Source organism: Podarcis liolepis (genome assembly GCF_965112155.1).
Source record: "Podarcis liolepis genome assembly, chromosome: 8".
NCBI classification, from domain to species: Eukaryota; Metazoa; Chordata; class Lepidosauria; order Squamata; family Lacertidae; genus Podarcis; species Podarcis liolepis.
This window is the reverse complement of record NC_139560.1, coordinates 15,869,224-15,893,347: the sequence shown is the minus strand read 5'-3', so window position 1 is coordinate 15,893,347 and position 24,124 is coordinate 15,869,224. Positions and strand designations below refer to the sequence as shown.

The 24,124-nt window shown below is 44.8% G+C and overlaps 1 protein-coding gene across 3 annotated transcripts in view; it reads left to right on the top strand.

Moving 5' to 3' along the window:
• The window catches only part of DEPTOR (DEP domain containing MTOR interacting protein), a 73,162-nt gene extending 69,837 nt beyond the window's left edge, over window positions 1–3,325 (top strand). For all 3 annotated transcript variants that reach the window (XM_083516896.1, XM_083516898.1, XM_083516897.1), the window contains one exon: window positions 768–3,325. In XM_083516896.1, the coding sequence (XP_083373022.1) occupies window positions 768–896 (129 nt within the window). In that variant the 3' untranslated portion in view covers window positions 897–3,325. The remainder of the gene's footprint in view (window positions 1–767) is intronic.
• Window positions 3,326–24,124: the final 20,799 nt, after the last annotated feature.

Sequence of the window (24,124 nt, the reverse complement as noted above, 5' to 3'; positions counted from 1 at the left end):
TCTCCAGCTGACTTGCTGTACAAGAAAACAACCAGGTGCTCTTGTTGACAATAGTTCATGCTGACATTGGTGACTATCGTTTGGCTCACTAATGATTTATTATTATTATTATTATTATTATTATTATTATTATTATTATTATTATTATTATTATTAATACCCCGCCCATCTGGCTGGGTTTCCCCAGCCACTCTGGGCGACTCCCAACCGAATATTAAAAAGTTATGGGTTAAGATTTGCCCAAAAGCTTTGTAAAATTAAGTGCTTTGGGTTTGTTCCAGTTAAATGATGCAATGCTGCAGCCTTGCCCTTTCCAAGGACTTCCACATTCCTAGCCTTTGTTTTGTGTCATTTTATTGCCATTATAAACTCTCATGCTTAGCACATTGAGCTTATTAACCATTTTCAGAGGGGTAGCCCATGTAGCAAAAAGAATCTTGTGGCACTATGTAGACTAACAGATTTATTACAGGAGCATAAGCTTTCTTTTTTTTAAAAAAGGAGCGAAAGTTTAAATTCACAGGGTTCTTTGAGTAAGCAGTGTATCACATTAAATGGCGTGTAATGTTAATGGGTTTAAAATGGCCAGAAGTGCTTGGGATTTAAGATTACGGCAGACGTTTTGCTGACATGGTTCATCCCGCATTGTCTGTGAGTTTCGAAGTGTTTTCTGCTGCATTTGGTGTTGGGGCCCTGGAGCAGAATGTGTTGCCTTCGCCCAACACTAAGAGCATCCTTGCATTCCCCCCTCCCCCAATTTCTTTTAGGTCTGCCAGTTTGTGGTTTCGGTGAATGGGCTGAACGTCCTCCATGCAGACTACAGGACAGTGAGCAACCTCATCCTGACTGGTCCTCGAACCATCGTCATGGAAGTGATGGAGGAGATAGAGCCTTGAGGAGGACACTTTGAGATGAGGACATATACCTTGTGCAAAACAATTATCCTGCCTTCAAAGTACTTTCCTCCCTCCCCTCCACCCCCAGTTTACCAGTAATAAATACTTGAGTGGATACGCTCTTCAGCCAATGTTTGTACCCAGGGTACTGATGTGCAGACTCACCTGCGCTATGCTGTGGGCCAACTGCATATCCGGGATGTAGCCAGCTCAGGTGGCCTGCATCACAGATGGCTGTGGTACCAACAGAAGGGTCAGAATCATGTCAGGAATTGCATCCTTGCAGGTTTCCCCAATGCTATGCCGCTCCTCTTTTCCTTCACAATTTTATTGCTGCGACAGAGCCGCCGCTGAGATCATCCGAAGGACTTTCACCTTAGTAACTGGGCAGCATCGTATATTTTCATTCGCACTTGTAATGTGCCAATTGAAAGCATTGCCAGGTGGTGTGTGTGCATTGCTTCAGGATGCTGTAGCAGAACATCAAATTCTAATAAATTAAAAGGAGGTGTAAAGGTAAAGGGACCCCTGACCATTAGGTCCAGTCGTGACCGACTCTGGGGTTGCGCCACTCATCTCACTTTATTGGCCAAGGGAGCCGGCATACAGCTTCCGGGTCATGTGGCCAGCATGACTAAGCCGCTTCTGGTGAACCAGAGCAGTGCACGGAAACGCCATTTACCTACCCGCCGGAGTGGTACCTATTTATCTACTTGCACTTTGACGTGCTTTTGAACTGCTAGGTTGGCAGGAGCAGGGACCGAGCAACGGGAGCTCACCCGTCGCAGGGATTCGAACCGCCAACCTTCTGATCAGCAAGTCCTAGGCTCTGTGGTTTAACTCACAGCGCCATACAGCAAATGTGGCCTAAGTGAACAATTTGGATACATCCCGTGCATTTTTCTGGCATTGTTAAGTCTTAAGTTGCAGAATCGTTCCGAGAGTCATCTAGTCCAACACCCTGCAATGCAGGAAACATTTGCCCAATGTGGGGCCTTGAACCCACGTCCTTGAGACCAAGTGTCCCATACTCTATCCACTGACCATTGTTCAATGACAGAGCACATGCTTTGCATGTAGAAGGTCCCAGACTCAACTCTTGGCAGCTACAGCCAAGCAAGTAGCGATGAGAAAAGCTTCTGGCAGAGACCCTGGAGATCCACTGTGAGGATCTGGGTTTGCATCTCTCCTCAAGCTTCCTGGGCAAGTCACTATCTCTCATCCTAGCCCATGTCAATGCACCATTGTGTGGCTAAAATGGGATAACTCCCTTGCGTGTTACCCTGAGCTCTGGAGAAGTGGCAGGATGTAAATATGAGCAAATAAAATATTTCTCAGTCTCAATGCCGCATCTTAAAAATGAGGACAATAACGATCTACCTCCCGGGATTGTGGTGAATGTAAAAATCCTTCAAACTCGTGCATTATCTGAGCTTTCACAGGCCATATAGTTCCTTGAAAAGCGTGGCTTTAATAGCACATCGATAACTAACAGTATGATGCTCAGTGGCTTAAAAGAGCCTATTACGTATACGGTTTGGGTGGAATGACTGGATCTGAGGGGCTTTGTTTAGCCTCGTTTTCGAAACGCTAAAAATAGAGGAAGCTGCAGCCATACCTGCATTAAAATGTGCTTCTCTCACTGTTGAGTAATACGCGCTTGCTTTTAAAAGAGCAGAGCTTTCACTTTTTGTAAACTCACATCCGAATCATCGTTTTGGAGAATGCTGAATGAACTACGTCAAACCACGGAGCCAATCCTACTTTAGAGCCAATTTTGCAAAATATTAAGGGGGTTAGGCAACAGGATTTGGAGGTTGTTGTTTTTTCAGGGTGTTGAAGGTAGTTTGGGGGGGGGAATGAATTATTTCTCATGATGTGGAAGCTCAATTCACTTCTGCTGCAATAAGCAGGTTTTTCACATTAGGTCCAAATCCAAAATATTGTCTATTTTCAGCATAAATTCGGATTCACAGACCATGATGAAGCCCCTAGATTGAAATGTCTGAATCCCCCTTTTAAAACCCAATTTCTGGTTGAAGCTTTTAGAAAGGGGTGTGTGTGTGTGTGTGTGTTTAAAATTTGGCAGCATATCTTCAATAGCAAAATTCAAACACTTAATACTTGTACTTGACCCTTTCAAATGTGACTTTAGAGAAATTCACTCCTGTTTGTGCAGGGAAAATGCACATGTGGATATAGGGTTGCTTTGAGCTACGGTAAAATGTGATAAATTTCGAAAGGGGGAAATATTTGCGCCAGCGCTGTAATTTCTCGCTCCGATGAGGAAAGGTGTGCCATAATTTTTTTGAATGTATACATATTTATATGTTTTCCACAAGACCGTGTAAGCTATACATAGCAAAGGTATTCTGGTACTGTTCGATTTATATATGTTAGCTGAGTTTTTGAATAAACCTTTTTAAAAACGTGATTTGTTTGTGGCCACGTGCAAAAGAAAACGTTACTATCTCAGCATTCTTCTCTAGCAAAGGAGATCTTTGGCTCATGGGCCAAACTTGGCACACTGGGACATTGGGGGCAACCCACACCCTTTGCAAGCCACACCCTGTGGGGCAGGATTCGGCCAAAAAGGGTTTTGCAGACACCAGTTGCCAGGAACTTCTGAAGCATTGTGCAAAGCAGGGTTGACCATGCATTGGCTGGTGTGTGGGGAGGTTCAATCCTGTTCAGTTTGGGTGCACAAGAATTGTGCATGAATTTTTCTGCTTGTCAAATTTGGCCTCATTCTGATAAGCCAGAAGGCTTCTCCACCCTCAGTCCCACAACAACTTTATTGTGTATATGTGCAAAGGGTGAACGCAAAATTAGTAGCTAAAATGCCATGTTGATACACGGCCATGTTCATCAATAAATTTTTAACAAGGCCCAACTTTTTGTAACAAGTAAGAGCTCAAGGTTAAAGTGGCCTTAACTTCACCCACTGTTTTGCTCACATATAAGCAAAGATCTCTTGTATATTCATATTACCGTGACCAAGAAGCTTTTGTCAAGAGCGCTCTGTATACTCACCGACCCCCTCTTTTTGGGGGGTGGGGTGGTCCGTGTTGTGGCAAGCTGTGTCAGTGCTTGAGCGACAGGCGTATTGTGTGACAGGAGACCTTACGCCTGAATGCGTATCGCAGTGCAAATGGGCATGGACTCCTGACCCACTGGTTTTATTTATTTATTTAAGCGGTAAGTGATCCCAGAGAAGGTTTCGATAAAAACCGTTTTTTTAAAAAAATGGAACCATTTCATCAAAACATCGGAAAGCAAGGCCATCGGTAGCTGACAGCAACCAGAGCAACAATAAAACCAAATAAATAATAAATAAAAATAAAAGCCAAATAAAAATAAATAAATCAGAAAATAACCCAGCACTCTTAACCAGGAAAATGCTTGTGTGAATGAAACTGTTTTCAGCTGGTAACTAATGTTCATAAGGATCAGTGATAGCGCCTCTTTGAGGTTTTGTGCCGGTGTTTTTACAGTCATTTGCACTTTTGTATTTGTTTCTTCCTACACGTTTTTGTTCTTTGTTTTCTTTCTTGTTTTCTTTTTTTTCTGTATCCCTTTTTTTCTTTATAATCAAAATGCTTTTGATAAAATATTAATACCAGATTGAAAATGAAAATAAATAAAATCAAGCAGTATAGAATTTTTTTATGAAATAAGTAAAAAAAACGGGGGGGGGGAATAATGTATTTGCCTGCTGCTGAAAGGCAAGTGAGCCTGTCTGGGTCCTCATTCTACTCTTGGTGCCAGCACTGAGAAGGCCCTCTCTATAGTAGCCATCGGCTGCACCTCCCATAGGATGTCTTCCCATGAGTGAGGAATTATCATTTCATTATTTACTATATTTATTAGTCACTTTTTTTCAGAAAAGCAAAACACAAAGGCACGAAAAAATATGAACATTAAAAACATGGATAGACAACACACCCACCCAAAATCCAACTCAATCCCATCCCACTAAAATGTAATAAAAGAAAATCAGATTCAAATACATGACAGAACAATATTGTTTTTGCCTGCCCCCCCCAAAAAACATATACTGATGGCACCAGGCATAAAGGTAAAAAGGACCCCTTTTATGGTTAAAGATAAAGGTAAAGGGACCCCTGACCATTAGGTCCAGTCCTGGCCGACTCTGGGGTTGCGGTGCTCATCTCGCTTTACTGGCCGAGGGAGCCGGCGTACAACTTCCGGGTCATGTGGCCAGCATGACTAAGCCGCTTCTGGCGAACCAGAGCAGCACATGGAAACGCTGTTTACATTCCCGCCTTAGCGGTACCTATTTATCTACTTGCACTTCATGCTTTCGAACTGCTAGGTTAGCAGGAGCAGGGACCGAGCAACGGGAGCTCACCCCATCGCGGGGATTCAAACCGCCGACCTTCTGATCGGCAAGTCCTAGGCTCTGTGGTTTAACCCACAGTGCCACCCGCGTCCCTTTTATGGTTAAGTTCACTCAAAGGCAACTATGGGATTGCAGCGCTCATCTCGCTTTCAGGACAAGGGAGCCGGCATTTGTCCACACACAGCTTTCCGGGTCGTGCGACCAGCATGACTAAACCACTTCTGGCTCAACAGGACACAGTGACGGAAACCAGAGCGCATGGAAACACTGTTGACCTATTTGTCTACTTGCACTGGCATTCTTTTGAACTGCTAGGTTGGCAGGAGCTGGGATGGAGCAGCTGGAGCTCACCCCATCGCTGGGATTCGAACCGCCGACCTTCCGATCAGCAAGCCCAAGAGACTCAGTGGTTTAGACCACATCGCCACCAGCATCCCAGCACCAGACGTGCCTCCCTGGGGAGTGCATTCCATAAACGGTGAGTTTGCCACTAATAAGGTCTGGACTGTTGTCACCACCTCCACACCTCCCTCAGAGGGGACACACAAAGTAGGGCCTCTGATGATGAACGCAGGTCCATGTTAGTTCATGGGGGGAGAGGCGGTCTTTGAGGTACTGGGGTCCTGATATACTTATGAGGTACATACCGGGCCATTCAAGACATTTGGGCACCTGAGGTGGACTCCAAAATGGTGCTTCTCTCAGTGCCAGGGAAGGGGGAGTGAGGGAAGATCTACATCAGGAACAAGGGCGGAAGGAGATTGACATTGGGATCTGCTGTTCCAGTGGATCCTGCCGCCTGAGGCAGTTGCCTAATGGGTGGGTCGGCCCTGGGTTACATAGAAGGGATAATAAGATAAAATGACAGGAAGGATTTGAAACCTGCGGGACCAGAGATTTACAGAAGATTGGAAGAAATATACGAACTATTTGAAGAGCAACTGTAATCAGCAAATTACACTAGTAGGACTACAAGAAGTTTTGTAAGGAGAAATGTATGAAGCATTGGAAAGTAGAGAAAGAATAGAGATATCAGTTATGAGTTAAATGTAATTGTGGAAGTAAGAAATGTATATTTAGTGAACAGATTGGAAAATTTTCAGATGTGATTGATGGAAGTCAAAAAAAATGGTATAAGATATGAAAGTATGTTTAATTATTGTTGAAAATGATATGTTGAAAACTAATAAAAATTTATATATGTAAAAATAAAAAACATAGAAGGGATAATAACACAGTTAAGCCCATGTAGGTTGGTGCGTGTGAAAATGAAGTGACCAATTCTTCAGCTATTGGGCTGATTTCCTCTGCAATTGCACACACCCTGAACAATTTATTATTTTATTTATTGGATTTCTATACCGCCCTATACCCGGAATCTCAGGGCGGTTCACAGAATAGATAATAAATTAATAATAATAATAATAATAATAATAATAATAATAATAATAATAATAATATATTATTTATACCCCGCCCATCTAGCTGAGTTTCCCTAGCCACTCTGGGCGGCTCCCAGTCAAGTGTTAAAAACAATACAGCGTTAAATATTAAAAACTTCCCTGAACAGGGCTGCCTTCAGATGTCTTTTAAAGATAGGATAGCTGCTTATTTCCTTCACTTCTGAAGGGAGGGCATTCCACAGGGCGGGCGCCACTACCGAGAAGGCCCTCTGCCTGGTTCCCTGTAACTTGGCTTCTCGCAATGAGGGAACCGCCAGAAGGCCCTCGGCGCTGGACCTCAGTGTCCCGGCAGAACGATGGGGGTGGAGACACTCCTTCAGGTATACAGGACCGAGGCCGTTTAGGGCTTTAAAGGTCAGCACCAACACTTTGAATTGTGCTCGGAAACGTACTGGGAGCCAATGCAGATCTCTCAGAACTGGTGTTATGTGGTCCTGGCGGCCACAATATATAAGATCACAATATATAAAACCAAACTAAAAACAATAACCCAATAACACACACACACACCCGCCAAAAATAAGAGCCACTGAAAGAGGTGGATGCAACCTTTTCTCTGCTGCTCAAGCTAGTGGCAAAATCTGCAACGGTTTCAGGAAACGGCATTCTCTGTGACACGATGAAGCGTCGCTCTTTGCATTGCAAAGGAATCCATCCCAGCGCTGTCACAGCAGCGAAACAGTTTGATGTGTGCAGCACCTTCTTCCAAGTACATTTTACGGCTTAAAAAGAGCTTAAGCAAAGGGGCTTTCACAGAGTCAGCTGCCTGATGGTTGATGCCTATGTGAGATGACATCTTTATGAAGTATTTAGGGGGTTGGTACTGTTCCCACTGCATTCCATTAAGGGAAACTGCACAGTGCAAAGGCATGGATAATGCTTATCTCAGCATATTCTTTCTGGCGTCTCTTAATTTATTCTCCGGCATAAAATCTGCCGGCTTTCTTTGTTCCCGAGACAATCTAGCATTTTCCTCCAACTCTCAGTTTGGCTCTTGTGTTTATTTATTTCTTTTTAGGTAATATCATCCTATGACTTACTTAATAATCTCTTGCCATTCCCCCTCCCCCTCTGCTGCTTAGGGAAATTGGGTCACAATTTAGCTTTGCAGTGCCATAAAGTGAGGGTGAGTGAATTTGTGCATGTTATTATAGGTCCTTGTATAATTCCCTCTGGGAATTATCTGCTTGCCTGCTGATTCACGTTATACTGTACCTCGTTCTGTGTTCTCAGATAGGGCAGAAATTAAACTTTCTTTGCATTTCAACGAGAAACTGTTTAATTCACATTTCCCCCCCAAACACAGCCAGCCTTTGAAATTCACACACCTACGAATTTTGCAGTGCAGTTTTCCAGTCAAGTACTGTGTAGAAACATGCATATTCTGAGCTACGGTGTACATAATAATGCATATATTAGTGATAATAATATATCAAATTTCCTTATATGTGGGCCCCCCAAAATGTAAGCCTCCAAAAATGCAAATAAAGCAATCTGCATATAAAATGTGTTTATTTGGAAAAAACATATTAAAATGCTGGCGAATTTTCATAATTTATAATATAAATTTGAAAATGGTCTCTCGTATAAAGTTGGCCTATGCAGGTGTTGGCTGAGGAGTAAGAGTCATGTAGAAGCAGAGAAGTAAATGTGCATAATTATTATTTTTTTCCAGTTGTCGGAAGTAAAATGGAGGCTAAAACTCCAGTTTCACTCTCACCTGCCTGAGGTTAAAGACAGACTGGGGAAAGTATATGGGAAAAACGCATGCAGGATCGAAGCCATTCCTGCCTACAGTGCTAATAAAATCAGATGGTTATTTCACAAGGAAATCCACAGTGAAAGAAACAATGCAATAAGTAAATAATCATAATCATACAGTAGAGTGAAAAGGGACGCGGGTGGCGCTGTGGGTTAAACCACAGAGCCTAGGAGTTGCTGATCAGAAGGTTGGCAGTTTGAATCCCCGCGACGGGGTGAGCTCCTGTTGCTCAGTCCCAGCTCCTTCCAACCTAGCAGTTCGAAAGCACGTCAAAGTGCAAGTAGATAAATAGGTACCACTCCGGCAGGAAGGTAAACGGTGTTTCCATGCGCTGCTCTGGTTCGCAGAAGCGGCTTAGTCATGCTGGCCACATGACCTGGAAGCTGTACGCCGGCTCCTTCAGCCAATAAAGCAAGATGAGCGCCGCAACCCCAGAGTCAGCCACGACTGGACCTAATGGTCAGGGGTCCCTTTACCTTTACCTTAGAGTGAAATTTACACATAAATATGCACATGCAAGTGAAAATAACATACCCAAATGCATTATGCTAGTGGAAATTGCTTTGCAAAAAATGTCACGATAGGCAAAATTGCATAGAACAGTATATCATGAAATTTTTACCAAAATGCTGCTGAATTTTCACGAGGACTGTGCTAAATTCACAAACAGATGTGGCAATGTGAGGAAGTGAACACAGGAACTGAGGAATTAGAAAGTGAGAGAAACAATCATTGACAGGTGCACCCCTCCCTGTGTGAAATCACACACAAAGGTGTGTTTGTTTGCATGACTTAAAAAGGAATGGGGAGGCACAGCACCTCTCACGTGACGTGGGACCGGCTCTCTGTTACAGAGAGAACATTGTGAGATTTAAAGAGAAGAAAGGGCACTGCTTTCTTATTCCGGTAGATCCCTGGTTGTGATTGTGCCTTCATTCGCTGGTCTTCCAGCATTGCTTCAGTAGCTGTAAAAGGTTAGATCTAGCATGGGTGGCAGGGCAGGCAGGCCACTCCGCTAAACAGAAGATCCCTTGGATCAGTCAACCATAAGAACTGCTGACTTTTCTGGATTCAACTTCACAGTGCCACAAGACAAGAGCACTGCGACCCATAAATGACCCTACTTTCTCAACAATGTTTTTCTTCAGCCAAACCCTGTTTCTTTAGACAATGGCAGCTATTTACAAGCTCTGAATCTGAATGCATGAACAAACTCCTTTTTTTAAAAAAAAACAACCAAACCCCTCACAATTACGATAGATTGTCGTGATGTGACTTTTATAAACGAAACACTCCTGCTTTCTGTTTACACAAAGTGCAAGTAACCCTCTCGTATTTGCGCTAGTGCTATTTGCAAATGTGTGACTTGGAATTTGCCTTTGTGGTAAATGCACAGTTTCATAACTGTGGGACTACTGCAACACGCTCTACGTGGGGCTACCTTTGAAGGTGACCCGGAAACTGCAATTAATCCACAATGCGGCAGCTAGACTGGTGACTGGGAGTGGCCGCCGGGACCACATAACACCGGTTCTGAGAGATCTGCATTGGCTCCCAGTACGTTTCTGAGCACGATTCAAAGTGTTGATACTGACCTTTAAAGCCCTAAACGGCCTTGGTCCTGTATACCTGAAGGAGCATCTCCACCTCCATCGTTCAGCCCGGACACTGAGATCCAGCGCCGAGGGCCTTCTGGCGGTTCCCTCATTGCGAGAAGTGAGGCTACAGGGAACCAGACAGAGGGCCTTCTCGGTAGTGGCCCCCGCCCTGTGGAACGCCCTCCCATTAGATGTCAAAGAGATAAATAATTACCTGACATTCAGAAGACATCTTAAGGCAGCCCTGTTCAGGGAAGTTTTTAATATGTAACGCTGTACTGTTTTTAACACTGATTGGGAGCCGCCCAGAGTGGCTGGGGAAACTCAGCCAGATGGGCGGGGTATAAATAAATTATTATTATTATTATTATTATTATTATTATTATTATTATTATTATTTCATAAGAGCTGGTTTCACTACATAGACTCTATGGCCTGTTTTCTAGGCAGTTGCATTTTATTTGGTCTCATCCCAAAGAGCATCTGATCAGCAGTGAGATGTTTATCTTGCCTTAAAGGCATGGCCCTTCAGGATAGGCCCCAGACTCCAGAAATGTGTAATAAACAAAAATTTGCCCTTATTCCCTTATGGGGAACACAAGAGCCCTTACAGAGTCCTTTGTAGGTTCTCTATCAGTCGGAGAAAATAACAGATGCCAGCCAGAGAATATTGAGAAGCAAAGCAGCTCGTAAGCCTGATCTTTATTGAACTGTTGCAACAGGGTTTCTTCACATGCAGGAAAAAGGAGGAGGACCCAGAACCAAGGTGTGCCCGCCCTTATATAGACATTTTAAATTGCCCACCCTGGAGTCCAAGACCACCCCCAGAAACATCATACCTACATCACAGAAAGGGGTGGAGCTCAAGACCACCCCCAGATACATCATACCTACATCACAGAAAGGGGTGGAGCTCAAGACCACCCCCAGATACATCATACCTACATCACAGAAAGGGTGGTCTACAACAGAAGTCTGAGTGACTTGTTTATCTTGTCTGACAGGTTACCTGTTTAATGGTCACTTGATTGGATTGCCTGCTTACTTGATTGGATACCGTGGGGAGCCTGGCCAGTCTTTTGTAATGACAAATACTTAGTTTCTGAGCCAGGTCACAGGCTCACCCTATTCATACACAGACATACCCTTAAGACAGGATTTGTGAAGGAGGAGACAATGGGGAGGCTTTTCCATTTTCCTTCGACATTGCAGAGAATTGTTTGAGGTCCATTTGGGAGGGACAAAATGGTTTCAGGACTTTCTGTGGGGTTTCAGACATGTGGTTTATATATTGATGTACGTGCTTGGTTGGTATATTTATGAATACACACACACACACACACACATATATATATATATATATGCAGGTTTTGGTGTCTTCGGGTGTCTTCCCGTGTAAGAGTTGGGGTGTCTAGGCGACGTTTCGACGAGGTCTCACTCGTCATCTTCAGGCTGGTGCTTTCGGCTTCTTGTTACTGGAACAGAGCAGGATCTCAGAGTTTGAGTTCCTATAAATACTGTTGAGGGGGTGTGGTATATAGCCTCCAACGTTCTGGGCAGAGGGGAAGTTCCCAGGTTAGTGTGTCTTTTCTTCTTTTGTTCCTTAATTACTTGAGGGATATCTTGAGTGATTTCTTGAGTGATATTCTGAGTACCACTTAGGTGGGTCATTAAGTGTGGATTAGTTGCTAAAGCTTTCGTGTCTTGACCTCTTGAGCTTGTGAAGAGTTTTTCTGAGAAGATGGCTGTACTGCACTTAGTTGTGCTCTGGCTTGGCTTCGTGTATAGGGGCGAGCTGTGGTTTTGTGCCCTGTGCCAGCCAGATCTGTGTAGGGATTGCAGAGGGGTGCAGCATCCGGAGGTGCCACTATGGTTTGGCTACTGGATGGAGTCTGTAATTTATCTGTGGAGAGGGTCTGGGTTTGGGTCTGGTGTGGTTGATTGGTGATGGCGTTCTGTGTGCCTCTGGTTCTGGTGTCGGTTTTTGTGGGGAGGGCTAATTTCCAGATGTCTGGCAGGCGGGACGTGTCGTCACGCTTGTTCATGTTGTGGGGGTGTTTCTCTATCTCGATGGCTTCCATGATTATTCTCTTGTGGTGATGTTCCATGTTAAAGAGCAATTTGGAATCTGCAAAATTAATTTCGTGTCCTGTTTCTTTCATGTGTTGGAAAAGAGAGGAGGTTTTTTCTTCTTTTTTGACGGCATTCTTGTGTTCTGCGATACGTGCATTTATTCGTCTGTTTGTTTGTCCAATGTACGTGGCTGGGCAGACTTTGCAGGGTATTTCATAGACCCCTTGGTTTTCCAACTGGATTTTATCTTTGGGGTTTCTGAGGATATTGGCTATTTTTTGGTTGGTGCAAAAGGCTGTTTTGATATTGTGTTTATGGAGGATTTTGCTAATTTTATCTGTAGTGCCCTTGATATAAGGAAGGAGGGCCATGCCATTGTTTTCTTCTGTGTCTTGGTTTTTGGGGGGTGTTTCTTTTTGGATTAGCTTCGTAACCCTGTTTTGCTGGTATCCATTGGCCAATGGATACCAGCAAAACAGGGTTACGAAGCTAATCCAAAAAGAAACACCCCCCAAAAACCAAGACACAGAAGAAAACAATGGCATGGCCCTCCTTCCTTATATCAAGGGCACTACAGATAAAATTAGCAAAATCCTCCATAAACACAATATCAAAACAGCCTTTTGCACCAACCAAAAAATAGCCAATATCCTCAGAAACCCCAAAGATAAAATCCAGTTGGAAAACCAAGGGGTCTATGAAATACCCTGCAAAGTCTGCCCAGCCACGTACATTGGACAAACAAACAGACGAATAAATGCACGTATCGCAGAACACAAGAATGCCGTCAAAAAAGAAGAAAAAACCTCCTCTCTTTTCCAACACATGAAAGAAACAGGACACGAAATTAATTTTGCAGATTCCAAATTGCTCTTTAACATGGAACATCACCACAAGAGAATAATCATGGAAGCCATCGAGATAGAGAAACACCCCCACAACATGAACAAGCGTGACGACACGTCCCGCCTGCCAGACATCTGGAAATTAGCCCTCCCCACAAAAACCGACACCAGAACCAGAGGCACACAGAACGCCATCACCAATCAACCACACCAGACCCAAACCCAGACCCTCTCCACAGATAAATTACAGACTCCATCCAGTAGCCAAACCATAGTGGCACCTCCGGATGCTGCACCCCTCTGCAATCCCTACACAGATCTGGCTGGCACAGGGCACAAAACCACAGCTCGCCCCTATACACGAAGCCAAGCCAGAGCACAACTAAGTGCAGTACAGCCATCTTCTCAGAAAAACTCTTCACAAGCTCAAGAGGTCAAGACACGAAAGCTTTAGCAACTAATCCACACTTAATGACCCACCTAAGTGGTACTCAGAATATCACTCAAGAAATCACTCAAGATATCCCTCAAGTAATTAAGGAACAAAAGAAGAAAAGACACACTAACCTGGGAACTTCCCCTCTGCCCAGAACGTTGGAGGCTATATACCACACCCCCTCAACAGTATTTATAGGAACTCAAACTCTGAGATCCTGCTCTGTTCCAGTAACAAGAAGCCGAAAGCACCAGCCTGAAGATGACGAGTGAGACCTCGTCGAAACGTCGCCTAGACACCCCAACTCTTACACGGGAAGACACCCGAAGACACCAAAACCTGCATTCCTGTACCCGTGAAAATCTACGAAAGCATATATATATATATATATATATATATGTAATTATTTCAGATGAAATGACTCCTGGGAGGAGTGCAGAGAGAAAAAATACCACAGTACACCTGTAACAGCGAAACTGGGTGCTTCCATCTGCCCCAGCTACAATAAAACAGGTGTCTCCTGTGTTGGTTTCTACAGCCACAGCAGCTGCTGTAACTCTCCAACAGTTTGACTTCACCCGCAAAGGCACATTCTTCCATTGTCTTCTGAGACAGACAAACGCCAACAAAAGACATGGCACTCCGGGATGAACCCTGAACTCCAGATATGCAATTCCCCTCTTCTCCCTTCCTCAGAATGTGGGCTTTGAACCAAAACTAAGGGTGGGAGGAGAGAGCAATGTCCCACATTTCTCAACCATCTTTGCTATACTGTGCAGACTTTCAACAAATAACATAACCCAGCCAGCAATTGCAGGGCAAATATGGGTTTTCGTGAGTCTAAGCTCATAGGGTGCGTCGAGACTGTTGCTGTTTAGGGGTTGGAGTCAATCGCATATTTGCAAATTCAGATTGCACGGGAGGTCTTGCACCACAAACCCGCTTCCCTAAAAGATCAGGCTTTTGGTGACCCGGAAAGTGATGGGTTGCTTCAATGCAACCAGCATCTAACCTCCCTGCAAACAAATCAGAATGAATGCTCAATAAACAGGTTGTCTGAAAGCACCTATTGCCTTCAACATTCACCCATGGGAACAGAGTACAATAACCACGCACCCAGCTTTAAAGAGGACAGTCCTCTATTTCAAGGACTGTCAGAGAACAGTCCTCTCTTTGAAGGAGTCTGGTTTAAAGACGAAGAAGCATCAGACAGTGGGCCCACACCCAAAAGGCCCCGTCCTTGATAGTTGCTAACCTAGCATCTCTTCCCAACGAAGCAGAAGGCAGGGTCTCAGTCAATGACCGTAAAGCCCAGGTTTTCAAAACTGGGTAAATATAAGGACAATCTTTACCAACGAGAGGCAAGTCCTGAGTAAACAGGGACCATCAGCGCATAGACCTCACGTCACCCATTTCTCAAGCTGTTTTATAACTCATGCAACTTTCTACTTTATATCGGTTGTTTTCAACTCTGACTGCATGCCAGGAAGCATGTACTGAACTGGCTCTTGACCTGGTTGTTATCCAAGCTATGGTCCTTTTCTGCTTACAGAGACGCAATCTAAAATAAACATCGCAGGGCAACCCAACGGCCTCAAATGTATTTTCAGCGGATCAGCTCTGAAACCTGATAACCCCAGTTGCTTTCACCCGAGCCAAGCTGCTTCCACAACACTTCTTCCTGGCTTGCCAAATGTTCAGAAAAATCAGCCCCTAAGCTGCTCCAGAAACTTTCAAAGCAGTAATCCATACGTGACTCCCCCCTGTCCCCCGTCACCTGCTAATGTCAGCAGATTGAGCTGGGGAAAGACTGGCAATCTTCACTTCTAGCAATAATGTGATTAATATCATGCTTTAAATTGAAGGCCAGGGGTCATGGCTGGTTGCTAGAAGGCATACGCATTGCACGCTCAAGGTTCTTGGTTCAGCCTCTTAGATCCCCAGCTCAAAAATCTCAGGAGACAGAGGTTCAAAACAGACCTTTTGCCAGCCAGAACAGACAGCACCGTGCCAGGCAGGCAAAAGGCTGTACAAGACAGTTTTCGTGTAAAATATGTGGAGATCTGCTTCGTTTGAAAATCCTGGTTTCTCCTGCACCCCATTTTTTTCTTGCTTGTTCCACTCCAGATATAGATCAGTGGAGATGCCAGGGATCAAACTATGGGCCTTCTACATGCAAGCTGATGATCATTGGCTCAGCTATGGTCCTCCCACTTCCCATTTATGGTGTGTTTGCTGCTTTCTAGACAAATACAGGACACAGATAAACAGTTTCTTGAGTGCCCACTAGTGGTATCAAACCAAAAAACATTGACTAATCTAGTGCTTTATTTAAAGCAGACCTAACAAACAATTGGGACGCGGGTGGCACTGTGGGTTAAGCCACAGAGCCTAGGACTTGCCGATTAGAAGGTCAGTGGTTTGAATCCCCGTGACGGGGTGAGCTCCCATTGCTTGGTCCCAGCTCCTGCTAACCTAGCAGTTCGAAAGCACGTCAAAGTGCAAGTAGATAAATAGGTACCGCTCTGGCGGGAAGGTAAACAGCGTTTCTGTGCGCTGCTCTGGTTCGCCAGAAGCGGCTTAGTCATGCTGGGCACATGACCTGGAAGCTGTACGCCGGCTCCCTCGGCCAGTAAAGCAAGATGAGCGCCGCAACCCCAGAGTCGGCCACGGCTGGACCTAATGGTCAGGGGTCCCTTTAACAAACAATTGTGCTTTCACCAATCAGAAAAGCTCCCTACTAATCAACAGATCGATTAAAGTGGATTAGTTGATTCATCTACTAAAGTGCGCAGCCCCATATGTTAGATCTGCTTTTATTGAATTGCTAAGGATACTTTTTACAAATATGCATTGTGGTTGTTGTTTTAAGTACACCACCTTCTGGAGGAATCCATTCCACTGTGAAGCATCACTTACTGCCAGAAAGTTCTTCCTAATGTTTAGTAGGAATGTCCTTCCTTGTCATTTGGAATCTATTGGTTTGGCTCCTAGCCTTGGGAGAAGCAGAAAACAAGCTTGCTCCATCCTCCATGTGACAACCCTATAGATATTTGAAGATGTTTCCATGCGCTGCTCTGGTTTGCCAGAAGCGGCTTAGTCATGCTGGCCACATGACCCGGAAGCTGTATGCTGGCTCCCTCGGCCTATAGAGCGAGATGAGCGCCGCAACCCCAGAGTTGGTCACGACTGGACCTAATGATCAGGGGTCCCTTTACCCCTTTACCTTTATCATATTTACCTTAACCTTTTGCCTGCCCAGTGGAAAGCAAAGAGCTTCTCTCTTTTTCTTTTTCTTTTTGAAAAATTACTTTTCAGAATCTTGTTGCATATTTCCAGCACAGAACTTTAACAATGAAGTTAGAGCCCTTGGGTGGGTGTTACCCCCATATACACTTACCCCGCTGAGCTTAGTGAGCCTTATAGGACTGCATTGTTAATAACCTGAATATCAGATTTGACACAATGCTGCCCTCTGCTGCTTTAAAATGCTTCTGAACTTTTACGAATGCAACGACTTTTCAAAAGCTTAGAGCCCAGCCACACTTTCACATGACCTGCATTTTGATCACGTTGCGTACCGATTGATTTCTCTGGGTCTACAAGCTTTTCTTGCTGTTCTATGGCTTTGCCTTGAGAAAACCCGATCTTACCTGCTGAACTGAAGCTCAGTTAAGCAAAAAGCTCTCTTCAGATTTTCCGAGCATCTGATAATATCCGATTGAGCGGATAAGATCGGATTTTTGCTATGTGCAACTGTGGAACAATGAGAAAAGCTCTTGGAAATTAATTAGTACATAATAATCAAGATCAGGGTAAAGAGGAAGTGTGGACAAATGCTTTGTTTTCATAAACAGCCTTTAGGTAAAGGGACCCCTGACCATTAGGTCCAGTCGTGGCCGACTCTGGGGTTGAGTCGCTCATCTCGCTTTATTGGCCGAGGGAGCCGGCGTACAGATTCCAGGTCATGTGGCCAGCATGACTAAGCCACTTCTGGTGAACCAGAGCAGGGCACGGAAACGCCGTTTACCTTCCCGCCGGAGCGGTACCTATTTATCTACTTGCACTTTGACGTGCTTTCGAACTGCTAGGTTGGCAGGAGCAGGGACCGAGCAACGGGAGCTCACCCCGTCGTGGGGATTTGAACCGCCGACCTTCTGATTGGCAAGTCCTAGGCTCTGTGGTTTAACCCACAGCGCCACCCGCGTCCCAAACAGCCTTTAGTTTTTCTAAAACTATATTGATTCCCTGGCAGAGCCGGTCCTACCATTAGGCAGAGCCAAGTGGCCTTTTCAAGCATCAGGTGATGTTTGGGAAGGCAATAGTGGCAAGACACACATGCACACCAGTTTCTCCTGATAGGAAAGGGGGAGAAATTTTCAACTCAATTCGCATCTCCCAAAACAATATGCAAACTGAAACACAGTGATCTATCAAAATGTGCACATCTCTGAATTTTGCAACACAATGCTCCAGTCAAGTGAAGGAATACTATTCAGCTACCACATCCCTAGATGGTTGGTGGAAAGACCCTGAGTGAGAGGTGGGGAAGGGAAGATCTCCTGGGATGAGAGACTGGGAGAAGAAAGGAAAGCTCCCCAGTTAGAACTGGGAGGGCTCACCTCTTTCTGTGGGTTACAAGGGTTAAGACAGCAAACTTTTTCAGCAGGGGGCTGGCCCACTGTCCCTCAGACCTTGTGGGGGGGGAGACTATATTTTCTTTTTTGGGGGGGGAATGAACGAATTCCTATGCCCCACAAATAACCCAGAGATGCATTTTAAATAAAATCACACATTCTACTAATGTAAAAACACCAGGCAGGCCCCACAAATAACCCAGAGTTGCATTTTGAATAAAAGGACACATTCTACTCATGTAATAACAGGCTGATTCCCGGACCATCCACGGGCCGAATTTCGAAGGCGATTGGGCTGGATCCAGCCCCTGGGCCTTAGTTTGCCCACCTATGGGTTAAGAACTAACTTTGAGAGAGGGCTCTGCCTTTTCTTTTCTTTTTTCTCTGCATTTGTTTTTATTTAAATTAGCTTCTTTTACAGTACAGTAGTACCTCGGGTTACAGACTCGGCTAACTCAGAAATAGTACCTCAGGTTAAGAACTTTGCTTCAAGAAGAGAACAGAAATTGCGTGACGGCAGCAGGGCAGCAGCAGGAGGCCCTATTAGCTAAAGTGGTACCTCAGGTTAAGAACAGTTTCAGGTTAAGAACGGACCTCCAGAACGAATTAAGTTCTTAACCCAAGGTACCAATGTACTGCATCATGGAAAAGGTTTAATAAAATCTTATGGGGGGGGGGGGGAATTCCACATCCCATCAGTGCAAGAATTTTGGCTTGCGCAGTGGGGGGGGGGGGGACTCCACCTCATGTGTGCTACATACCCTCCCCAAATATGCTCCTCCGTTTTTCCAGGGAAAATCTGAAGTGACAAAAGAAGCTCTTTCATATGATGAACCAGATATATGCGAACCAGATATACGAGGCTCAGGAGCCTTTCCCTCTTAAAAGTAATTATACATGTAATTATTGCTTTGATAACATTATGAGGGCTATATATTTAAATGTAACAAGCGTGCCAAACAGGATAATAATGTATGCTTAATTGGTAGGGTAAGTTTATGTTTTATAAGGAAGTGCTGCTGGTTTTAATTTCTCCTCCCACCAGCATTTCAACCTGTCCGTGGTTGAAATTCAGCTTTCTCTCTGTGACTTCAGCGTGTTCTAATCCTTCTAACCTCCTTTGGTTTGTGGGTATGGCAGAAGGAGATAGGATCTGCCCATGCGATGCCCACCTGGTGGAAACTCCACCTCACATGGCCCTTAAATGTAAAATGTCTGATGATCTCCGACAACAATTTCTAGACTATCTATGTATTCCAACATGGAAACCAGAGACAGAGGTTATACGCTTCTTATTACAGGGGAGAGACCAGGAGCTCACCAAGAGAGTAGCTAAGTTCCTCTATTTGATTTTTTTTGTTGCCAAAGTATGCTACAGGATCCTGCCCTTGCTGAAAACCCACAGAGATGATACAGATTGCTTGCCTCTTCTTCCGTTTGGCAAATGACTGTACTGTTGAAATGGCGACGAGATCGCACTGGCCTATTTATTCTGAATGTACCGTATTTTTCGCTCTATAAGATGCACTGGACCATAGGAGGGGGAGAACAGGGGAAAAAAATTCTCCCCCTCTCTGCTCAGCGCCCCTTCAGTGAAGCGGCAGGAGAAACTGAGCCCCTTCCATTTCTCCTCCCGCTTCGCTGAAGGAGCGCTGCGCAGAGAGGGAAAACTGTGCAGCGCCTCTCCAGTGAAGTGAAGCCTGGAGAGCAAGAGGGATTGGTGTGCACCGACCCCTCTCACTCTCCAGGCTTCAGGTGGCCATCCGCAAGCCTTCGGAGCGCAGCGGGAGTTCCCTGTGCTCCAGGGGCTTCAGGCGGCTTCAGCGAAAGCAACGCGAAGCCTCCGGAGCACGGGGGGAGCTCTCCCTCTGCGCTTCGGAGGCTTCGCGTTGCTATCGCTGAAGCCAAGGAGCCTGCATTCGCTCCATAGGACGCACACACATTTCCCCTTCATTTTTGGAGGGGAAAAGTGCATCCTATACAGCGAAAAATACGGTATTCTGAATGTTCCTATGTGATGCCAATAAAGGTTACTTGACTTGACTTGACTATAAAAAGGGCTTAGCCCGAGGTTTAGAGAGTGAGTTGGTTAGTTGGTTGGTTGGGAAAAGGCAGTTGGGAAAGCAGTTAGCAGACAGATAGAGGGACACTTAGTGCAGTTGGTTCTTGTGTGAGGGGTGGTAGAAGAGTTAGAGACAGAAGAAAATGTGTTTCAAATGCATTTAAATTTTATTTGTGTTTGCAATAAACTACAATCTTCATTGTTAACTTAAGAACCTGACTGAGACTAAATGATTTATCGGGGAGGACCTGGTTGGTGGCAACAGATTAGTGGTGTTTGGGTCAATAGTCTGTGAGACAACCGGGGGCTCTGTACGAACGCCACAGATGCTTTAGCTGAGATGCCTGTATTGTAGAGGGTTGGACTAAATGACCCTCAGTGTTATGTACTGAAGTTCTCACCCTGGGCCAGCAGGGGGATAGTGTAGATAGTTTTCACTCAGGGCCACATATGCTAATAAGGGATTGAAAGTGACGTTCAGTGATTGGATAGTTACAGAAAGTGGTTACTGTTGCGTTGTAGTGGAGCTCTATATAAGCTGTTCAGTTCTGTTCTGGCCTGTGAATAAACAAGAGCTGTTTGAAGAATCGCTGTGTCGTCTGATATGTTCACCCACAACTTAACACTCAGAACACCTTCCAACTCTACAATTCTATCATTCTATAATGGCAAAATACAACAAAAACCTGTGAAGGAGTCAATAGGCCTCTGTGGCTGATTTGTCAGAGCCGCACTCCTATTTAATCCATGACTGCACTTGATTTGATTGCGGCCTGTTTTTTTCCACACATACCTCACCACTTTGCTACCTAATAAATGACATTTCATATTGACGCAAGTACAACACAGCTCAGTCGTCACTTCTGTCACTCAGAAGAAGCTGAGGATGATGAGATCTCGTAAAATCCATGGAGGAAATTAAGGTAAATGAGTCAGGCAACCAGCGTTTCAACTAATAAAAGGGGGGAGGGAAGGAGAAGAAAAAGTGGACTTCCCAGTCAGATTCCTAGGTACGTGTACTGATATAAAAACCTCACATCTCCGGAAATGACAGCATGGAGCGAGTAGTTTACGCAGAAAGAAAACACTGGGAGATTTACTGTTTCAGTTAGTATGCTAGGTTTTTCAACTAATTCTGCCCCCTTCATTATGCTTTTATGTGACAAATTAATTACATGTCTGGCTCAACAGCTAGTGATGGGGTGTCCGGGGAGAGAATTTGTTTGCAATAGGAACCTACATAATTTGCAGACTGAAACACAGCTACCTTTTAAAATTCACATTTCTCTGAATTTTGTGATGCAGTTCTCTAGCTGAAAGGTGTGTGCAAGAATGCATGTATTTTTAAATGGGATTTTTTTTGGGGGGGGGGAGGGTTGTTAACAGGAACACACCCACCCATGCCACCAAAATTCTCCATAGTCTTTAAATGTCTTTAAATGCCCTTTGAAACGGGCTTCTTACTGTCATTGTGTTACTGCCTCCCATAGAAAAGACAATTTTGCTTGTTGTTGTTTAGTCGTGTCCGACTCTTCGTGACCCCATGGACCAGAGCACACCAGGCACTCCTGTCTTCCACTGCCTCCTTCAGTTTGGTCAAACTCATCTTCGTAGCTTTGAGAACACTGTCCAACCATCTCATCCTCTGTCGTCCCCTTCTCCTTGCGCCCTCCATCTTTCCCAACATCAGGGTCTTTTCCAGGGAGCCTTCTCATGAGGTGGCCAAAGTATTGGAGCCTCAGCTTCACGATCTGTCCTTCCAGTGAGCACTCAGGGCTGATTTCCTTCAGAATGCAGAGGTTTGATCTTCTTGCAGTCCATGGGACTCTCAAGAGTCTCCTCCAGCACCATAATTCAAAAGCATCAATTCTTCGGCGATCAGCCTTCTTTATGGTCCAGCTTTCATTTCCATATATCACATGCCAGCAAAGCTGGACCAAAACATTTTGCTGCCTGACATAAATTCAAGGTATGAAATAACCAAGCCTGATCAATTTATTGTGGCACCTGAGGTGGGAAATCCCAGAAGCACTTCTTGTGCTCCCTAGGAATAAAAAGAATACAAGAATAATGTTGCACGACACCCCTCCCCCCAAAAAAATCTTTGACCAGTGCAATATTCCGGGGGTTGGTTGCAGGCGATTACTCAGGGTTCGTGCTCCCTTTGGAATGAGGCACAGCAAAAACTGTGGTGTTTTTAGCATAGATGGTTTATATACAACCTGAGCCTACAGTGGAGGGGCTCATAGCATCAACACCCCAAGAGGGTCTTGCTTCACCCATAGTCACAGCCTTGGATGTGAGCAGAAATCAGGCATAGCCAGGGCCGAATTTAGGTTTGACAAGGCTCTAAGCTACTGAAGGTAATGGGGCCCTTTATATGCCCAGCTGTCCTTTGTCAACAACCAATTATCGCTCTTTTTTGTGTTGAATATATGCTATATGGTAATTTATGGAGCTAATAGGTATCTAAAGCCATTTGCACATGCAGAATGTAGGCACCCTATATATAGAAATGAGCAAACCAGTGATATTTTAGGGAGCAGGCTAGCAGGTGGGGCCCATTACTTACATCATGGGAGTCTACACAACACAAAATACTGTTGCTGTATGTAGGTTTTATTTTATTTGTTTTTTATCTCATATTTTGGAAATGTACATCCAGTTTTTTCCCTTTAATTTTTTTTTTCGGCCCCCAAGAGAGTGGGGCCCTAAGCTATAGCTTGTTTAGCTTATACATAAATCTGGCACTGGGCTGCATAGCTCTCCCTCCAGCATCTAGCTCTCACACATGCAACTCAGCTGTGGCCCTTTTCTTTTCTAATGCCCTGCTCATCTGGCACAGAGCCACTTCCTTTGTTACCTTAACGCCCCATAAGGCCATTATCAAGAAGATTGCCTGGCTGTTCCGTCACTTTCAATCCTTACTTAGATGCCTACAATCGCTGGATCCAGGAATGAGAAGGGTATTGGCATACAGCCTACCCTACTGCCACTTCAATACAATAGCAAATGAAACAGTGGACTCAATAGCATCATAGAATTGTAGAGTCAGAAGGGGCTCCGACGGTCATCTAGCCCAACCTCCTGCAATGCAGAAAATAGAATTATAGCAGGCTTCCTCAACCTCCGCCCTCCAGATGTTTTGAGACTATTTGATGGGACTACAATGGGACTACAATTCCCATCATCCCTGACCACTGGTTCTGCTAGCTAGGGATCATGGGAGTTGTAGGCCAAAAACATCTGGAGGGCCGAGGTGGAGGAAGCATCAGAGCCTAAGGCCTAGGCTGGCTCTGGTCAAATCCTGGGTGAATCAGTCTCTCTCTCTCTCTCTCTCTCTCTCTCTCTCTCTCTCTCTCTCTCTCTCTCTCTCTCCTGTTTTACAACAATCCTGGGAAGATTAGAAATGTACAGTTCTTTGCACATTGAAATGTGCTGCAGCAGTGAATTGCAAGAAATCTGGCAGGACAGAGCTGAAATCTGACACAAGGTGGCAGTCATACACTTTCCCATTTTCCTCCTATCTCTCTCTCTCTTTTAAAGGCACAAAAGGCAGAGGGAGCCAGAGACTTTCCTCTTTGAAATCCGGCCCTCCTCCCTCACTTCAGTTCCTGGAAGTACCTTCAGAATCCCAGCCACTCTATTAGAAACTGGGCATCAAGCAGCAACCATGCATGAACCCGATTACTTCCCTCTCTCTCTCTCTCTCTCTCTCTCTCTCTCTCTCTCTCTCTCTCTCTCTCTCTCTCTCCATCCTTATGAACACTTCAGGAAGCTGCGGCTAAACCTGCTCACTTCCCTCCCTCTCCCCTCCCCCTCCCTTTCTTTAGCCGCATGCAACAATTTCAGGCATTTGAAGCGAATGTTCCTTGTGACAGTTGCAGAGAGGAAAATAAATGGTCCAGAGTCCTCCTGCATCAGAGGGAGGGCTGGGGCAGAAAAACCCAGGCATGCCTTCTTTCAATTTCCACACAGAGTACTGCAGA